Source organism: Ursus americanus, chromosome 9 (genome assembly GCF_024610735.1).
Source record: "Ursus americanus isolate L20-20 chromosome 9, mUrsAme1.1.p, whole genome shotgun sequence".
Lineage (NCBI taxonomy): Eukaryota > Metazoa > Chordata > Mammalia > Carnivora > Ursidae > Ursus > Ursus americanus.
The window spans coordinates 62848229-62868701 of record NC_142135.1 but is presented as its reverse complement, the minus strand read 5'-3'; the positions used below and the strand labels follow the sequence as shown (position 1 = coordinate 62868701).

The window sequence follows — 20473 nt, the reverse complement described above, 5'->3', positions numbered from 1 at the left end:
TTTCATTTTAAAGAGTTTTATTACACGATGTTAATATTCAGGACAATTCAGAGCACCTTATACCTCTAATCAGATTTTTGGTAACTGGTTTTAAAGTGTTACTTGAGTATTTTTCTCATACTGGCTTTCAGTCAAAAGTACTACTTAGTGATCGTTTAAGAGATGTTAATTTGATTAAACAGTTTATCCTTAATAACCTGAGACATCAATCCATGGATAGCTTCTATGGTAGTTTTACAGCTGGAAAGAAAAAACACATCACATAATGTTATAAGAACTGAAAACTGTTTTGAACATATAAGTTCCCTCCTCCCATTCCCCTCCTTGTACCCCCAATAATGATTTTCAGTTCTATTGATACTCTACAAACCACAATTTACAGTTTACTCTTGTGATTTTTAGCCTTCTGCATGTCTTTTAACCACTTCATTAGAGTTGACCCTTGAAGAACGTGGGAGTTAGAGGTACCAAATCTTCCACACAGTTAAAAATTCACATAGAACTTTTGACTTCCCCAAAACTTAACTACTAATAGCCTGGTGTTAATGGGAAGCTTCATAATAACATAAACTGTTAACACATATTTTGTATATTACATGTATTATATACTGTATTCATATAATAAACTAAGCTAGAGAAAAGTGTTAAGAAAATCTATATTTACATTACTGTACTGTATTTATAGGAAAAAAAACCCATGTATAAGTGGATCCATGCAGTTCAAACCCATTTTGTTCAAGAGTCAACTATACTCATTAGAACCATCACAAGAGAACAGTATAAAATTTGATATAAATTCATAAGAGTTTTTGTTACTTATCAACAATTTTGAGAAAAATTCTATTTTGGAAGGTAACTGAAATTATATATTATTCATCATTATAGACTGATTCTGATATTACATTAAAATCTTATTCCTTATTGTTTATTACTTAGAATTATTAAAAAAGAGATTTTAAAGAGTCCTATGATTTTTTTCAGAAATAATCAAACATCCTTCAAACAATTAAAGGTCAAAGTCAGTGGGTGAAGGACTTAGATTTTAGAACTGATAAAAAATAAAAAGCAAAAAACAATAAAACCTCCAAATATTTAGAAGATATACAGTTCTTATAAAGTTACCCAAAAAAGGAAAATTCTCTACTTGTGTACTACTACTTTTGTCCTCCCTACTTTTCTTCTTATATAATTGGAGATAGTACCATTGTGGAATTTTTGCTTGCTAAGGAACTGAGCTGTAAATGTAGATAAAATTATAAATCACAAACAATATAAAGATAGATGAGCAAAAACATACACTGAATACAGGTACCAAAAATAAGACCTAATACTGAAGAAAGGCTACTAGCTCTATACCTTCTAAAAACTCATGGAAAAGAATAAGATAATTTAACCCAAGATGGCTTCTGCTCCTAACACACTTTTCCTTCCCTTCTCCCTTTTCTTTTCTATTGACCAGTCTGGTTTTTCTTAAGATGGATACCAAGGTATCAGTTTATATAGATGTCAACATAGTTTTCCCTTACTCTCTGCCCCAAATTATCACATTTAAGTTCAAACTTTTGTGAAAGTCCATGCTATTTAGGTAATCTTCCCAATCGTCTATGCATTTGAAGCGCCACCTGATTATTTCATAAGTTATCAGGGAACACATTCCAAGTTTGTTCTTAATACATTCTTGGTAGTGAAATTTGGGATACTAAATTACTGTATTAAGGATAATTTCAGAAAAATAAGAGAGTGGAATCATTTCTCTGATATTTAGGGGTTTAGAACTTCATAAAAATGTGAAATTTGATGAATTTAAGAAATCCCAACATAATCCCTCAAAAGATGATTACGTTAGAATAGATCTGGATGTCCTTTTGTCCTTTTGCAGGATTTTTTTTTTTTTTAAAGATTCAGTGATGGATTAGTTTTCTTTAGTACACTTTCTAGCTAGATCTAGAAAAGATGACTGGGTGTTTTTCATTACATTACCCAGATCTTTAAGCCTTTAATGTTTTAGCTAAAATTTGCATTTGACAACTCTTAAGGTCCCAAGAAATTAACATTCAGGTAACATTCTAAGTTGTAAGTAAGTTGAAACATAAGGAATATGAATCCTATTATAATGTGCAAATTTTGAACCAAAAAGAACTAGCTAGGGGCAGGAATAGATTTGTTCTTACCTGTCTCTTGTAGCTTTGGCAAGTTTGTCTTCTGACTTTCTGTCATGTGTTTCTAAACCCAACATGAAACTCCCTCGTCCCAGCTGGGCTTCTGACTGTTCTAATTTTTCAGACAAATCAAAGACCTGACCAGTGGTATAGTCTGCATTCTGTAGGGAAAATAGTATTGTGTCAGTGTGTGTGTGCATATATATATTTTAATGTAAATTTTTTTCTATTTAGAACATTACATTTACAAAGAATTCCACCATGAAATATAAGTTTGATAGTCGCTGATCAAAAGAAATAAAATTTACTTGTAAAAACTGACTCCAAAGTTCAAGCAGCTCAAGTGTAGAGTTTTCCCCCCTTTAGAATTTCAAGATTAAATTTGGAATTCTTTTTGAGTCATTAAATCTAATATTTGTTATTATGAGAGGCTATGAAGTACACAGGCCTGAGTCTCAGGTTTGGCCCTGCTGCAGATTAGCTGGGAGGCCATGGGAAAACTCCCTTACCTTTCTGTGCCTTTAAGTCGTCTTCTGAAAATGGAGGAGAGGACAGTGATAATTTCTATATTAAGGTTATTGTGAAGACTAAGTTAAGTAATGTATACAGAGTAAAGCATATAAAGCTCTTAGGACTGTCCATGGCAGCTGGTAAAGGCTTAAATTTTGTTAGCTAATTTTGTTATCTGTTCTTGTTGAAATTTCAGCATTTAATAGTTAACAATTTTTTAAAAATAACATTTGTCTTAGGTTTTCTGATTATAAAGTTAATAGGTATTACAGACAATCTGGAAAATGTAGAGCAAGCAAGCAAAATAAAGAGGAAAAGAAACACCTATAATCCACCTAGCTATGACCACAGTTATATTTTAGAGTATTGCTATATGCTTGCACAAAAACCTAACATTTGTTAAGCTGGAATACTACATATACCATTTTGTCCCTTAATATTTCTTTCTTTTTAAAAAGAAAACTAACAGTTACCTATGTATATTTAAGCATTAAACCTTAAGCATTTTTATGGGTTGTCTTTTAAAAAATGTTATAATCTAAAATACAAAACAACTTTTCATTAAGATGAGTTATGAAATATATGTTCCATTTCTTTCCCTTATCTTCAAAGAAGAGAGTGACAATTAAATAAACGACTTGGTAACAAGTACATTACTCTACTTACTCAGTCTGTAAGACAGCGTACGTGATCTGCAGTTCAACCACCAAACATTACACTACACTACAGAGCGCCCTTTACAATGTTACCAGCTCTTCCAATGATTTTATAGATTGATGATATTTTTTAAAGATGCAATTATCACTTTGTCTGGATCTAAACGGTTTAGGACACCAGACATTTCCCCCTCTATAGATCTGAAGAAAAGCTTAAGGTTTGTAGACCACATTTGGAAGATTTAGCTCAAGCCATAAAAATGTAGGATGGCAGGAACAGTTATACTATTAAAATGAAATAAAATGACATCAATTACATTTTAAAAACACAAAGAATGAATAGGGAACTAATTTCTTAAATCAGAAAATAACTTTTTCCTGGTAGCTTTTAGGTTATATGCTTTAGCTGGAGAAAGAGATGGATTGAACATACATTTATATAACTTTTCTTTCCGTTTTTTAATTTTTAAGACTTCTTTGGTTTATTTGAGAGAAAAAGAGAATGACAGGGGGGAGGGACAGAGAAAGAGAAGGAGAAGCAGATTCCCTGCTGAGCAGGAAGCCCAACGAGGGGCTTGATCCCAGGACCCCGGGATCGTGACTTGAGCCGAAGGCATATACTTAACTGACTGAGCCACTCAGGAGCCCTATAAATTTTTTCTTAAAATGCTACGATGTACCATATATACAACCACAAAAAACAAGAAAATATAATTTAATCTCTTCTTGATTATTAATGTCTTCAATATATGCAGTGCTGGAATATAGGGATAGCCAAAGGCTGAGTAGGTAGAGTTGTTTGCCTTTACACAAAGGTTCAGACTGCTCTGGTCTTAGTGTTTTCTTCCTCTGCCATCATGTGTCACTTCTGGTTCTCATTAGTACACTTGCCTCTAAGGAAACAACTCATACAAAGCATTTAGCAGCATATGGCACAAAGGAAGCACTTAATAAATGTTTGCTATAATGATCACTTTCCTTCCTTCTAATTTGCTACTTCTGATGGTTGAGGTTACAAAATAAGAACAGAAGGGCTGTCAGAACTCTATTTAAAATCATAGAAAGGGTTGCCCGGGTGGCTCAGTCAGTTAAGTGTCCGACTTTTGGTTTCAGCTTGGGTCAGGATCTCAGGGTCGTGGGATTGAGCCCTCTGTTGGGCTCCATGCTCAGCAGGGAGTCTGCTTGGGATTGTCTCTCTCCCTCTGCCCCTGCTCAGGCTCTCTCTCCTCTAAATAAAATCTTAAAAAAAAAAAAAATCATAGAAGATATGCTCAAGTGAGGCCTTTTCCTATGAACAAATGAACCAAACAAAAAATAATAACTTACTGAGGCTTTATTATATGCCAGGCACTTTGTTAACTGATTTCTATAGAAAATTTCATTTAATTCTCATGGTACTTAATGATGTAGTAACTGTTATCACTGAACCCAGAATAACTTTCTGAAGGTCACACATAGCTAAAGTGCCAGAGTTGTTTCTGGACTGAGTTTCTCTTATACCAAATTTTGTGGTTCTAATCATTATGCTATTCTGTACTATGTGAGATGGCAGACTTAAAAAAAAAAAAAAAGAAAAAAAAGCAACTGTTCCTGACTAAGCTTTAGATAGAAGCTTGTAAAATAAACAACCTTCTAAGTATGTTAGGTTTTAATGATATATTGGCAAAAATCCAGTGATTTATTTTATCTTATTTTTTGCTGCCCAGCATCTCCTACTTTAAGGTTAATGATACTCTGATTTCCTTCTGGGGACAACCCTTCCTAATTCTTAGTCCATGTGCACCTGAAAGTTTTTTCTACCCCAGCCCAGCAGTGAAGTACTGCCCTGGCACAGCCGTGGTTCATTCCCTTGGCCCAGAGCAGGTTTAAAGATGGGCATGTGACCTAAACAAAGCTCAGACACAGGTTTTGTCTGGAGTTATGCGTGAGTATGTGTATCTTGATCTTCTCTTTTGAATGTGAAAATGAGAGGCTGGGAGGCCTGAAGTTAATGCTGCCATCTTGTTTTCTTTTCCTCCCCTCCACCCCTGTTTTTAAAAAAATTTATTTATTTATTTTAGAGACAGCATGAGCGGGAGGGGCAGAGGGAGAGGGAGAAAGAATCCCAAGCAGACTCTGCGCTGAGCACAGAGCCTGACATGGGCTTCAATTTCATGACCCTGAGATCAGGGCCTGAGCCAGAACCAAGAGTCGGACACTTAAATCGCAGGCGCAACCCAGTCACCCCTGCCATCTTGTTTTTAACGAAGCCCAAAGCTGAAGCCAACTGATATGAAATCAAAGCTGAGACAGAAAGACCAAGACCTCATAATACTGTTTTAGTGCAAACTTGCTATGCCTGAAGTAAGCCCTACTGGGCTTTGGAGGTTAAAAGATTCTCTTTTTTGTTTAGGCCATTTTGGTTGGGTCTCCTGTCACTTGTAACTGGGGCCTACCTGCGACACCTGATACAACAAAAAACACTATTTGTATTTTTCTCTTTGTAAGTCTCTTCAAGGCAGGGGCAGATTTCACCTTCATCTGGCCACTTATATTTGTCACTTGGACTTAGTCTCAAGGGTACATGACACAGATGTTGGCTTAGCCTAGTATCCCATCCAGCTCTGGTCATGTGCAGAATCTGAGCCTAGCCCTGGTGTCTTGGCAAAGTCAAGTATAGCCTTTCCATGAAAAAGAGTTTCAGATATTAAACAATTTATGTAGCTTAGATAAAATTCAAATGTATCCCCTGGAAAGATAGTACTTACAGTAAGCAAACTAGAGGAACTCAGTGTATTCACCCAGTATTTATTCCACAAAAGCTCAAGCAATTTCCGATCCAATGAGGATTTGAAATATGAGACTTCTAAGGCATAATATCTATGAAATGAAAGGACAAATTTGGTAAGTAAAAAAAAAAAAAATCATCTGTATCATATAAAGGTTATGGCTAAATTTAAGTGAATTACATTTTATACCCAAATAGTTACATTTTAGTTTTTAGTCCTATAGAACAACAATAGGTAACCACGTTTTCCTTACGCTTCAGAGGTGTGGTTACAAATCTTCTGTTAACTAAACTTTCTTGTGTTATATTTCTTCACTGTAGAGCCCAGAAATTCCCCAAACTTACCAACAATCAGTCAGAACTTCTGAATGACGTGTGTTTATGCATGTTATCAAGTTCATAAATTCTAGCCAATAGAACATAAACTTAATGAACTGCCTCTCTAGAGTCAATGATACTTTTTGATAGGCTTTTAAAAATACTGAAAATGACATGTGGATTTCCCATTTCTCCCTTTCTAATCCCCTAATTAGGACCTATTGCTTTTTTGGAAAGCAAACCTTAAAGTAGAAGTCTTAGAGTACCTAAAAAAAAATAATGCTTCCAAAGGTGCCTAATTTATAATCAGTGAGTGCAAGAAATATTTGCTTAAATGTATGAAAAACATGTATTTTTAAAGTAATAAATATTTAAATATCTCACTAGGTGTTGTACATTAGTAGATGCAAAGAAATACAAGGGACTTTTTTACCTTAAGGAGCTTATTACTATTTACAGGGGAGATGTGGTATGAATCCACAAAAAATTAAATATAATGATATATACTGAATAACAGTAAGTGATGCTATAGTGCATATAATAAAATTAATCACTTACCTATTAAATGTTAGAGATAATGAGTACTCTCAGTGTAGACAGAATTGCCTGAGAAGCCCCAGGGAGAAGGCAGGACTGAGAAGTAACCCTTACATGAGTCTATGGTGTGCATATGTTGACAGCAAGGAGGGCATCAGGCAGGGAGCACTGACTCATAAACAGGAAAGTCATGAAAGGAATAGTAAGTAAATCACTTTGTCTGGACAGTTAAGCAAAAGCAGAATAATTATGTGATGGAAACCTAGAAAGCTTTGTTGGGGTCTACTTGGTAGAATATACTACATAAAAGTTATGAAATTTAAACTTCATGGGTGGGGGGACGGGTTATATAGGTGATGGGGATTAAGGAGCGCACAAGGTGTTGTATGGAAATATTGAATCACTGTATTATACACCTGGAACTAGTATTACACGGTGTTAACTAACTGGAACTTAATAAAAACCTAAAAAAATAAATTTAAACTTTATCTTCTAGGTAGTAGGGACTCATGGAAAATGTTTGGGCAGAGCAATGATAGGGCCAAAGAGGTGTTTTAAGAAAACTGGCTTGTGATAGGATGTGTTTCAGAGAAACCGTAGGTAGAGAGACCACAAAGGATACTATTGCAGGGCAACAGATGGGAAGAAAGGCTCAGACGCAGGTTAGTGGTGCAAAAGATTAAGACATGTGGACACAATAAGAAATACTTGTTGATTCAATTCAGGAGTGAGTGAAGAAATAAAAAAGAATAAGAATTTAAGGACATCAGAATTAAGTGAGGATCTTTTCAAGATTAAGATACCTATGCAGATCTGAAGATGGACAGGACATGGCTAATGAAATGTGGAAGTGGAACAGCGTATTTCTTGAGCACCTATTATGTCCTGGGTGCTTTACATATATTCTCATTTAGTCTTTCCTATAACCATACATAGAAAGCATTTATTACTTCCAGTCTATAGACAAAGAAACGTTTAGGGAGAAAATACGCAAAGCCACATAGCTAGTAAGAGGCAGAGAAAGGATATGAAAAGTTGTATTTATTATCACAAACCTCACAGTTTTATTTTTACATGCAGACCATAGACATTTAAGAGAGTATTTAAGAAGTGAGTTCCCAGGAGTAAGGGAGTTAAGTACAGGGAGGGGATGAGGGGCTCAAGTAGGAAGGTCAGCTTTAGAAAGGAGGGGGTTGTATCTCTGATACTGGAGGAAAAAAGAGATGACAGGGTGAATATAGCAATAGATATTTGGATTTAAAAAGGATGGAAAATAAGGAAACTCAAACGAGGTTCTAGAATAGAGTTTATGTTTGAAAATTTATGGATCACCTTAATGTAATTACTGTTTTAATTCCATAGGTTGATGCAATGAAATTTTTTGTCTAATATGTAGTGATTAGCTGCAAATCTCAGTAGCAGAGTTGAAAACAAGAAGAACATTCAAAATTACTTGTGGAGCTAAATCCTCATCTTCTGTACGGGAAGTCAATAATAGATACTGCCTAGAACTGAAAATCAAGAAGTAGCACTATCAGCATGTTGATTGAAGATATGGGTAAATACTTACAGGAATAATTATAATAGTTTAAGTGACTGCCTCTAGGGGATGGGAAAGGGAATGGTACAAAATTGTTGTTTTTCATAATAAGTTTCATAGAACTATTTTACTCTTTAAATCAAGTTCCTGCATAACACTGACAACATACAAGCTAACTTAAAAAAAACAAAACACTTTGTGTCCTGTTTTCACTAAGGTTCTTCAAAGTTATAAATATTTAACATCTACATTATATTCTATGTTTTAAACAGACTTTGGGTGTGCAATATGTTGTGCGATTTAAGGTAGGAAAGAAAAAAGACCAACATAAACTGCACATAATACCTCATCATCAAATAATTTAGGAAATGGATCTATAAGCAGCCTGCCCCAAACCCCTGCTCTTCCAACCTGGCACTATGTTTCATTAAAGATTTTAAAACAAAAATAAATTAAGCCCCTTATTTGCCCTATGAAAGAGTTCGCTCTCTCTTATTTAGGAAATGATCCTAAGAGAACATCTTTGAATATCCAAGCAATTCTAGGTTCAAAATTCTAGGCTCTAGCAATGCAGATAGCTAGAAAGTGGCATTCTTCTCTGATGGGCTCGTATTTCAGTAAAACAGAAAATGTAGGTTTGTTGGGATACAGAATGCACAGACTGCCTCAGTCTTGTTTCAAAAGCTGCTGTTGGTAGTGAAGAAAGTAGTGTAGATATTAATTAAAGGTATAAGCTTTTTCTACTGCTATAACTCAATATAAATGAAAAAAAATTGACTATTACTCTGAGAAAGTATCACAGCAAAGATGTTTCCATGGTTAAGAGCAATTCTCTCAAACTGGTATGGTTTAAATTTTTTTTTTTTTTAATTTTTTCCAATATGGCAAATTATGAGATTTAATTCCAAGTCTCCAACTGAAAAATAAAAAAAAAATCTTTTTTCCCCCCCCAGAAGTATGTCAGGGATGACTGATATATTTTAAAACTCAATTTTAGAAATTCTAGAATTTTCTAAGAATTTCTGAACAGAAAAGTAAGAGCAGTAGTAGCACATGGGTAGTCAAGGTATTCCTAGAAGTCTGGATAGGAGGTATGGAGAAATGGGGACCCTAGATAACCATTTAGGTAACTTTTTTTGGAGGGGGGGAGGCCCATCCTTCTATGTGCCACGTCTGATTTAAATGTTAGCATACAGCAGTGAATTAAGTCTATTGTCATGAAGTTCACATTCTAACGGGGTCAATAACTAGGAAGCAAAACATATCAGATAGTAGTAAGTGCTAAGAAGAAAAATAAAGCAGGGAAACTGAAACACAGTGACTGACTGGAAGGTGTTATTTTACACAGGGTGACTGGTGAACATTCTATTTAGGTGACCCTTAAACAGATACTCCATGACTGAAGTAGTTAGTAAGCCACGTGGAAATCAGGAACAATTTTTCACAGCAGAGGCAACAGCAAATGCAAAAGCCCCCAGGCAGCTGCCTGGCACATCTGACAACCATAAGGAGGCCACTATGGCTGGTCTGGAGAGAGCAAAGGTTTAGTGATAGATGAGCTCAGAGGTAGTAAGGGCCAGATCACAAAGGGCTGTGTAGTCCATTGTAAGGATTATGGATAGTATTTTTGGTGATACAGGAAATTATCCTGGAGAAGGAGGAATGCGATCTGACTTACATTTTAACAGAACCAATTTGGATGACAAAAGACCTTTAAAGGGGTGAACAGAAAAAGCTGGAAGACTAATTAGAAGGCTAGTACTTTGGTTCAGGCTCCAGAATGTGGTGGGTGGGTCAATGTGATGTGGCAAGATATATTCAGAAGGAGAAAACTGTTTTCATTAGTTTCTTTAATACTTTTAAAACTTGAGACGTAATTCATATACCTTAACATTCACTATTTTAAAGAAGTATATAATTCATTGGTTTTAGTATGGCTGCTTCATTTTGAAGTGAAAATGTTTAGGATAAAGTTTTACTAAATGGGACTTGAGGGACGCCTGGGTGGCTCAGTCGGTTAAATGGCTGCCTTCAGCTCAGGTCATGATCTTGGGGTCCTGGGACAGAGCCCTGTGTTGGGCTCCCTGCTTGGTGGGGGGATCTGCTTCTCCCTCTGCTTCAGTCTCCCCCGCCCCACCTGTGCGCTCTCATTCATAAATGAATGAATGAATGAATGAATGAATAAATAAATAAATGGAACTTGGGTACTTTGAGAGCTTGCAGACATGCTAGCGTCAAGCTGGCCCTGAATACAACTTCTTCCAATTATTAATTTCATTAATGCGCCAAGTATCTTGTACGTTGACATATTTATAGTTGTGTGAAAGGCAAATAACAGGTTGAACAATTATTAATAAAAAATTCAAACATTATCCTAACTTTTATATTCTTACTACAATTTTAAAAGGGCTTATGAAATGCATTTTATCTGAACCTTTATTCTCATCTGTAAAATTAGGGGCCTGGATAACGTTTCTTATGATGACTGTGGTATTTTATATTTTAAAATTACTTACTGTTTGCAATGTACACCAAAGTCTTCTATTTTATTAAGTGGGATAGTCTGGTACTCAGAAGGTCCTTCATCAGGGGGTTTGTAGCCCTCAACAAAAATGAAGAAAACAGAAGATTAAAACACACACACACACACACAGAAAAAGCATACTTTCTATGCAGCTTTCCATTTATAGAAACATTAATTCTGGGGATCCACATACTGAACTTAAACATTCCAGTAAAAAAAAGTATATTGCTTATACTCTCCCTCAGCCCCGTTTGATGGCTGATGGTTGGGTCTGGTTTTTAGATTCATTTTTCTTGTCCTTAGGGGATGTACACATATGCTAATACCTATTCCAGATTGTGGGGAAGGAAACAGATTTATTTAGCTTGTTGTCTAGTACCTGTCAGAATGCCAGGGGCACACAGATACTAACAAATGAAAACTGCTTTCTTAGCAATATATAGCACAAATGTGTTGTCTTTTCCTAAAGACAATTTGTGTTGGTTGACTGCTATTTTGTAAATATTATCAAATTATTTTAGGACAAAACAAGATATTAACCATAACATGAGTTTAAAAATAAATCATTTAAAAATTATAAGGACTTCGAATTTTAAAAATTACCTTTGGGTAGGTCCTGAAGGCTCCAAGATTCACTTTCCCTGCAGATATTGTTCTTGTTGGGTCAATCTACAAGAAAGATATATTTAATATCTGCTGGTTACAAAACTGTTATATACTTCCATTTGTTTAAATGTTAAACTTAGAAATATATATGTATATATAACACTACGAATGCATGCACATACACACTGATTAAAATAACCAAATAATAGGAAAAAATAATTGGAAAAAAAATAACCAAACCAAGTAACATAAAAGTTGAATAAAATGGGTAAGTATAGTATTCTCATAGTTAACTTAGAAATTAGATCTAGTTATTCTACTATTTAAGAATGCTATCTGAAGATGTGCTCATTTCTTTTTCAAAAGTTTTCTTTTACTAGATGAACAATTTCTACCTTTCTCGTAGTAACCCAGATTGCATCTAAAACATTCTGAGCATAGCAAGAGCTGCTCTAGCAATTTCTGACTTACTCAATTCAGTCAACATTACTGAATGTCTACTATGTGCAGGGAACTGAGACATAGGTGCTGTGATCACTCTCATCTTACAGGGTGGTGAAAGAGTTGCAGAGAGGTTAAGTAACTTGTTCAAAGTCCCAGCTTCAAAGAAGTGGAATTCAGATTCAATCCTAATGACACCAGATTGTTCTAGTTTTTATTTCTCTGTATACTTGCTTTAATAAATCTTCATGAAGAACTTAAGACTAGTTGCAAAAATACTTACTACTACTGCTACAAATGGTTCCTGGAACTGCTGATTGAGCATCTGAGTACTAACATCAATCCCAGAAAGCCAGCAGCCATAGCCAGGATGGCTGTGATACCAGCCAATTGCATTTTCAAGGCGGCCAACCTAATGAAGAGGGCAAAGAAGACTGAGGATTCTGTTTAATCTTAGAGACACTTGTCATTTGTCTGCTTACATAGCATTATGGTAAAATGAAAGCATGCAGAATAGTGGATAGCATATGCTGCTTTCAGGTTAAGAAAAGATTATTTTGAATAGGTAATACCCAAAGCAGAATACCTGAAACTTTAGGCATAAAATTAATAAGATACAAGTACAGTAAGGTTATTCAGTATGCTTCCTACCTTGTTTCCCTCAACTATCCAGGTTCTCAGCCCAGATGTTAACCACTATAACTGTTGCTTATATACCTATCTTGCAGACATATTCTTTGCATATAGATTAAGAGAAACACACACAATGGCATAACATATATAGTGCTCTATACTCCGCTTTTTCAACTCAACACAATACTGTGGGGTTTGTTCCAAGTAAATAAAATATATAGATAACTACTTCTTAATTTTTATTTTTCTGAAAGCCTGGCTTGCAGTTCATCGTATGGATACACATAATCTATTTAGTCAGTTTTATACTCAGGAACATTTAGGTTGTTTCCAAATTTTAGGATTTTAACATACATCTGATACTGAGTGTGAGAATAAAAAAAAAAATTTTATTGAGATATAATGGATGTGTAACATTGTATTAGTTCAGGTGTAAACCATAATGATTAGGTATATGTATATCTTGCAAAATGATCACCACAAGAAATGTAGTTAACATCCATCACCCAACATTAGGTACAACTTTTTTTCTTATGATGAAAACTTTAAAGATTTACTCTCTTGAGTATGAGAATTTATTAAAAAAAAAATCTATGCTAACCTTTTACACATTTTACATAGAAATTGAAAATAAAATATAAACTTTATGTAAAGAGGATAGTTCTAAGTTTAGAAACTCCAGAGTTACCACGAGACCCTTAACTTAGAGTTACTGAACTTTAAGGAACATTTTTACCTGTTTAGCGTTTTCTATATATGCAGCCATATACTCATATGCAGCAGCCTGAGCATTTACTCGGGTCTCAGTGCCCTCTACAGGCAAAGCAAAACTGTCCATAATGATCATGGTTTCACCATCCACCTTTCCCAGCATTAAGCCCATCACTTCCAAGTTGCCTCCTGATCTGGCATGCATCACCATTTTCAGTAGAGCCAAAGCTGAGATTTTGCAGTACTTGAAGTAATGGTGACTACAAAAAAAAGCACAGTATAATTAACATATAAAACACAATTTCAAAGACAGTTTTTATAAAGATAACAAATAAATACTGAAGGAATTTATAGCGATGGGAAAGGGAGAAAGAGTGTAGAATGTGGAAAAGAAAAAGGAAGTACAGTTCTTGCAGGGTTTGGAAATGATAAACATGTCAGGATCCTGCAAAGTATTTCCTTTTAGAGGAAGGGAAAAGTATGAAATAATTTTTTAAAATATGCTATTCAAGTAGAAAGAAATTACAAGACCAGTTCAATAGGCTTTTTCTCCACTAATTTTGGAATCACCAAAGCTCTGATTCCAACTCTAGTTGGATGGTTGTGCCTAAAGATTCTCCAGCCTAACTTTCTCGCCTAAGGGTTCCAAATGTGGGCTCTGACACCCATGTGCTTAGGTTTAAGTCTTTGCCCTGTCATGCTAGCTGTAGCCTAGAGACAACCACTTCATGTCTGTGCCTTAGTTTCCTCATCTGTAAATAGCATTATTTCACAGATTCGTTGTTAGGAGGAAATAAAGTAAGTGAAATAATGTATATAAAATGCTTAGTTTACTGCCTGACACATACTAAAACTTTGTAAGTGCTAGCTGTTATTAGCCTTAACCCATCTTTTATAAGTACTCTCAAAGAATAGTGTGTTGTTTCCTTCTGTGCTATTAGCCTCAAAATTGAAAATGTAGCTCTAATATCTTTAGTTCTGCTTTGACCGTGTTTCAAAGTTTGTCATATGTAGATGTGACTAAACTACTCTTGAATAAAATTACATTTTCCATCTCACTGATGCATCCCAAGACAGCTAGGATGAATATAATTAGAGCCACAATCAGACAATAAGGCAAGCAGATGGTTTTCACATATTTAATACGCTACAGCAAACTTAAATGCATAATTTGTTATAGAGGTAAGCAGACAAGCAGTTTTTAATAACGTGGTCAGTCAATGTCTCTGAGAAGCAACCCCCCCCCCTTTTTTTTTCCTGAGAAGCCTTTTTAAGATGTCTGCCCACAGATTTCAGTCACAACTGAAAAATATGGAGACCTGGTCTTAGGAGTCAAGACATGAATTAAAATCTTGGCTCCTTCATTTACTAGGAAAAAAGAAAAAAAAAAAGATAGTTATTGTGCTCCCATTACATACATTGTAGGCCCTTTTTGATATATTATCTAATCTTAATGACATTACCAATAGGTAGGTCTTAATTCCTTTTTACAGATGAAAAATGAAGATACATAAACTTCCTAAGGTCAGTCAACTAACTAGTGACAGTTGTGAGGTTTGAATGCCAGTCTATTATTCACTTAAGAGTTCACTGCCTCAGTATGATCATGAAATAAGTTACTTATATTTACTTGTTTTCTTATTTGCAAAAAAGGAATGAAAATAGAGTACTGGGTTGTCATGCAGATCAAGTAACATATGGAAATTCCTAGCTCAGCGCTCAGCCCATATTAAGTACTTGATAAACATGCTGAATCTGAATACTTACAGAGTTTGCCTTGTAAAAACAAAAAAATGGAAGAATGGTCTTATGTTGACCACTGCGGTCTTTTCTACCTCTCCATTTGACTATGTTCTTTTTACTTTCTCCCTAACACAATCTGCTTTCAGGAAAGGGTAAATGCTGTGGGTAAAGAATCTTTGACTTGTCATTATTCCCAAAGGCACAGGGCTTTTGCTAAGTAGCAAAGAGCTTTAAACTCTATTGGTAAAATTTCTAGCTCATGAGAACTGGTGGAGTAACGTTTTGGGAGACTGGGTGGAGCCTCGATGTTTCTGAAACAGTTATCAGCAATCAACAATCGGTTATAGATCTCTTAAAGATGGCTCATAGTTATTTTAGAGACCCCTGGGCTGACTTAGTTTTTGAAGACAGGTGCAGTCTCCAGTCTGAGATAAGCTGAAGGTCCTAGCAAGGTGTAAATCGACACAAGGCTTAAGGCAGGGTGTGTGGCATATATATGACAATACAGATATTGAGAAATGATAATCACTTGTCCTTTTCCTCTTACATCCTCTGGAGGCAAACTGGTTAAAGAGACAGAAAGGGGAGTCGAAACAAGCCCCAGGAGAGGGGCTTTACCTCTACTTAAGGAGACAAAAGAACCAAAATTTCTCAGGCGCATAGTCTCCCTGCCCATGAAAACAAACTCTCCACCCTCTGCAAACTCCCATTCCCCCTGGGTGTCCTAACTCCCGCCGCCCCTTCCCTCCCCTGCGTCTCGCCAGGGACCTCCTCACTCCTTAGTCCAGGGCTTCGCCGCCAGTATTTCTTGCTGCTGTTTCTTGTCGTATTTGTAGATTTCATCGATACTCTGGGCTTCCTGCATGTTGTTGGCCAATTCCCAGGTTTTCTGAGCCATACCACTCCCGGACGCCGCCATCGCCGAGGAATCGGAGAAGTTGTCGCGTCCACAACCAAGACGCAACTTTACCTCGCTAGGTTCCCGGGGGTGGGCTTCGGACCCTTCCCACCACAGGTGCAAACTCGTACTAGTCTCTCGAGGCAGCCATGACACCTAGAACCGGAGGTGAAGTCGGTACAGACCATTCGGGGATGGCGGGAGTGCTTCCGGGATGCCACCGTATAAACAGCGGTTACATAATAGAGACAGAGGAATCTTCTTGTGGCTGAAATGAGAACATGTTATCGTAGAAAATTATATGTGTGAATTAAGACAAACACAATGATTGGGTATGAGAATGGTATAGCCTTCCGCACCGGAAGAAGGGCATGTTAACGTTATGCCAGAAACTGGAACCGGTCCTCTTTGTTCGTACTGCGCAGGCTCTGCCTCCGCCATATTAAAAATGGGTAGATCCTTAGGCTGTGATGGGGGAAAAAAACGTGTTTTTTTGTGGATGTAGGTACCTTAAATAAAATGTTTGCTGAAAGCCTAAAAAATAAGGATGTCTGTGAGAAACTTGAGATATACGTAGTTCAAGATGCTGGTTGAGACCAAGATAAAAATGGTATCCTCATTTACTTCCAGATGAGTCACTGCACATGGCGTGAAATTCTGTGGCCTCTTCATGGTTTGGCGCTAAATGCTTCTCTAGAGGAAAGTTCTTTGACATTCCAAGGAAGCTGTGGAAACTCGTGGGAGGCTACGATCGTGTCTTTTGTCGTGTTTGTAAAAATTAACATCTATATTAGCTATTAGTGTTCTGAAATGACCAGTACCCAATTCTTAAAATTAGTTTTCGGTTTAGTCTTCAGCATACCTCTGAAACCTCTTCCTGTCCCCGAGGCCGAATTAATCTCAGCAACTTGTTTTCTACCAACAGTTAGTGCAATGTTTAATTATTTCGCTTATTCGCTTGTTTTAGGTGTTTTTCCTTCCCCTCCATTCCCCAACTCCACACTAGATTCTAACCACCAAAGCCTAGGAACCAGTTCTGTGTTCCTTGTTTTACCCCTAACACCTAACATAGATGTTGAATAATTTTTGAGGGGGGTGGCCTGGGTGGGGGATAGAATAGTATCACAGCTCACCTCTCCAGCTTCATCTTTAACCACCCTGAAATTTTGGATATGTGGTCAGCATTGCCTAAAATATTCTTCCCTGGTGGTTGTGTTGTTTTGTTTTTGCCTGGGAGCTCAAATTAATCTTTAAAAACACAGCTCAGTGATCTCTACCATGAAGTCTTTCTTGACTTCCTCCGCTCTCCAGTAATGATTCCTTTCAGGTGTCTCTAAATGGCTGTAGGTGCTTCTATAACTGTTACATAGCATTGTAATAATGTATTTGTTTTCTTGGAATTTTTTCTTTTCACTGTAAGCTTTAGAGTTCAGGACAACTGCTCTGAGTTGTGTCCTCTATTCCTAGTACGGTGTATGGCAAGTAGTTAAAAACATTAGAATTATCGAATCCACAGCCCTGCCTGCAGTTTTGACATTAACTTCCATTTGAAGAAAATTTGTTTTTAAAACCCTCTTACAAAGTAATTAGGATAAATGATTCTCTTTTCTACTGGTGGCACACGGCCGCTCAGTATTGGAGTGAAACGAGTATGTTGAAATTACTAATAAAAACCCAGGACAAAACGTTGACCAGACTCCTAGAAGAGGAGAAATACGCAGGAGAGGTATGCCAACACTTTTTCTCTGTCACTCCTACCCTTTTTTCTTTCCACGCCGGCTGGGGCTTGGAAGGTTTGGAGGGGCTAAAATCGATTTAGCTTGGGAAGAATTTCCCATGGCTTAACAGCTCCCACTAAGACCAGCTGGCCGAGTACCCCGCCTACTTGTAGGCGAGTCTGCTTTGCGGCCTCCGGAACGACAGGAGGCGCCCCGACCACGCGACCCTACCCCCGCGGTCGTAGTGGGGGCGGGGCCGCGTTCAGCCGTTGGGTAAGGGCGGGCGGAGGGCTCGGCTTAAGAGGCGGAGCCGCGGCCGGTAGGCTTGTGACAGTGTTCCCTAGCTGGGCGGCCCTCGCCCCTTCTTCGGCCCGCGACGAGCTTCTCTAGGGCGCTCTGCGTCTTCCCCAACGCAAGCCCGTTCTCTTGAGTAAGCGTTAGTCAACCACTGGTGGGAAGCGGGCCTGGCGGGGTGTGGTCGGGGGTGGGGGGAGGTGGTGTCCCAGGATTGGGTTCGCGGCCCCGGGGCGGGGGCAGGGGCTCCCTGGGGTGGAGGTCTCTCGGCGGCCACGCTGGCCGCGGAGCCGGACTTACGGCGTTTGGGAGAGCGAGGGTTCTCTGTCGGGTGAGGTCTCGAGGACGCCGGGCTAGGGGCGGTGCCCGAGTTACAGGGTTGAGGTCGGGGTCTCGGGGCTTCAGGGCTGGGGGCGGTATCCGAGGTATAGGATCCTGGTCGGGGTCTCACAGCAGTTCGGCTGGGGGCGGTGCGTGGTTCCCGGGGACGCGGGCTCCAGGGGTCTAGCTGCTGCATGGTGGCTCGGGGGCGGTGCCCCGCTTACGCGGTCTGGACTCTGGGGCCCCGGCAGCCACAGCCGCCTTGGGTGCTGTGGAGACCCGGTTGCCTGACTACGCGTTGACGCTTCCTAAGGGGGCCGCCACCCACAGCTCCCGCGTGCCTTCCCTACCCAACAGCCGGCTGTCCGTTGCTGGGCTAAGCCTCCTGGAGCGCTTTTCCTTTACTCGGTGCTGGTTAAAAGTTAACGTTTATTGAGTGCGCTCGGCGCGGTTCTCCGCGCTTTGCAAAGCAAGTGAAATTTATTTAATCACTACAGCCGTGTGAAGTTGGTGTTGTCAATACCTTGTTTTCCTTGAGCTCGAATCTCTCCTAATTGCCTTCGTTTTAGGATTATCTGGGATTGGGATCCAATTTTCAGTGTTAGTTAGCAGTGGTACCCATTTCTTGAGAGAAGTTGGCTCTCAGATTATTGGATTCAAAAGTTTACCTTCATTTCTGGGAAGCAAACCAACACTTAGTTTCCAAACACCTCGGAAAATGCCAAGAACCTAATACAATCAATATAGGTTCGTAAAAAGCCATATATCCACAGAAAGGTTCTATTTTATATGAAAGAGTGGCATGTCATGTTGACAAGCAAGAAGGAATCCCACTGAAACCAGTGAGAACTTGCTTTCTGCTTATTCTCACTAGAAGGACGGGTACTTGGGCGGTTAAATGGCTGCTGAAAATCCTCCCCAGCGATGAAATTTTAGGTCTCCTGCGTACAGATGACCTTCCGAAAGGGAGCAGGTGGTTTTAAATAGTATAAATCGAAACAGGATGGTTTCAGGGCATTTTTACTCAAATGAAGTTCTCACATAAATGTGATTTATTACAAACTTGGAGCAGATTTCAGATTATTCTTTTAACGTCATTATGACTCGCGTTCCCACTGCTATACTGAATGGGAGGCAAAGGTGTTTGAGCAAATGTTCTGGCAATTTTGCATAAGCCAAAAGCCATCTAATTTATGCTACCTTTGTTCATCGCTATTAATGATGTAAGTTGCTAAAGGACTTAATCGTGCTTTTATATATTCACTCTATCTGTATCCTAACCCTCAACCTTCCTCTCCCCCCCCCCCCCAGTTACTTGTTAGCAACATTTAGAGGGATTTGTCAGAATTTGGGTGTGCCCATGGAAGCAAATTGATCATGTGGATGTCACTGCCAGGACAAAAAGATTAAGTACTTTTCATTTGGTGGAAAGATCTTTGGATGGATGGGAAATGAGAAACCTTGTTCTGGTTCACCTCCTCCCTTCTCTTTCTTCTCAGACTCTTCATAGGCTCCTTCCTGCATCCTAGGGACATATGCTATCGTTCTCTGCTATTCGTCCTCAGCCCTGTTCTCCCACTCTAGGGTTTCTTTTTCAAAGCACTTTTCTCCTAAAGCTGTAATGGTCATTTTAAAAGCCTATTGAACCCCCCCCCCTCTGGTCCTGGATTCTTTTCTGAATTCCAGACATATACAAATTGTTTTCTTCAGATTGCTTTCATCATACTGGATCCTTTATGGGTATTTCACGTCATTCTCTAACGCCAGGTCTGGTCAGATGTAGCCATGTGACATGGGGCATTATCTTTCTAAATCGGAGGGCAGGGTCCATATCTTACACTTTCTATCCCCCTAGCATCTGAATAATGCTCTCCTGAGAGAGGGGAGTATTTTCTGTTTCTTATGCTTCCATAGTCGGAAGGAAATTTACATTTCACTTGAGAGGGAAAAGGATGGGAACATTTTCTCCTCTCTTTGTGATTGAAGAAATGGGGAGAAGGAATTGGGCATACTCAGTTCTTTCTGGATCCTCCTTTTTTTTTTTTTTAAGGATTTACCAAGGCTTAGCACTTGAGTGTATGTTTTGGTCTGCTTGTA

General features: G+C 38.2%; 2 protein-coding genes across 3 annotated transcripts in view; one reads left to right on the top strand and one right to left on the bottom strand.

Annotated features, from left to right (window-relative positions):
• Positions 1-18587, bottom strand: COPS5 (COP9 signalosome subunit 5). Of its 2 annotated transcripts, XM_045788987.2 has the most exons (9): positions 18356-18587; positions 16116-16311; positions 13428-13662; positions 12342-12470; positions 11615-11680; positions 11004-11089; positions 6073-6184; positions 2172-2320; positions 1-240 (listed from the first exon to the last, which is right to left on the bottom strand). In XM_045788987.2, the coding sequence occupies exons 1-9, from the start codon at positions 18570-18572 to the stop codon at positions 156-158; spliced, it is 1275 nt and encodes a 424-aa protein (XP_045644943.2). In that variant the 5' UTR covers positions 18573-18587; the 3' UTR covers positions 1-155. The 2 variants fall into 2 exon arrangements, with proteins under 2 accessions (XP_045644943.2, XP_045644942.1); XM_045788986.2 differs by lacking the exon at positions 18356-18587 and having other exon boundaries at positions 15922-16242.
• The window catches only part of CSPP1 (centrosome and spindle pole associated protein 1), a 381696-nt gene continuing 379262 nt past the window's right edge, over positions 18040-20473 (top strand). Inside the window, exon 1 of the mRNA XM_087864846.1 lies at positions 18040-18191. The gene's annotated coding sequence lies outside the window, so the exon portion shown is untranslated. The remainder of the gene's footprint in view (positions 18192-20473) is intronic.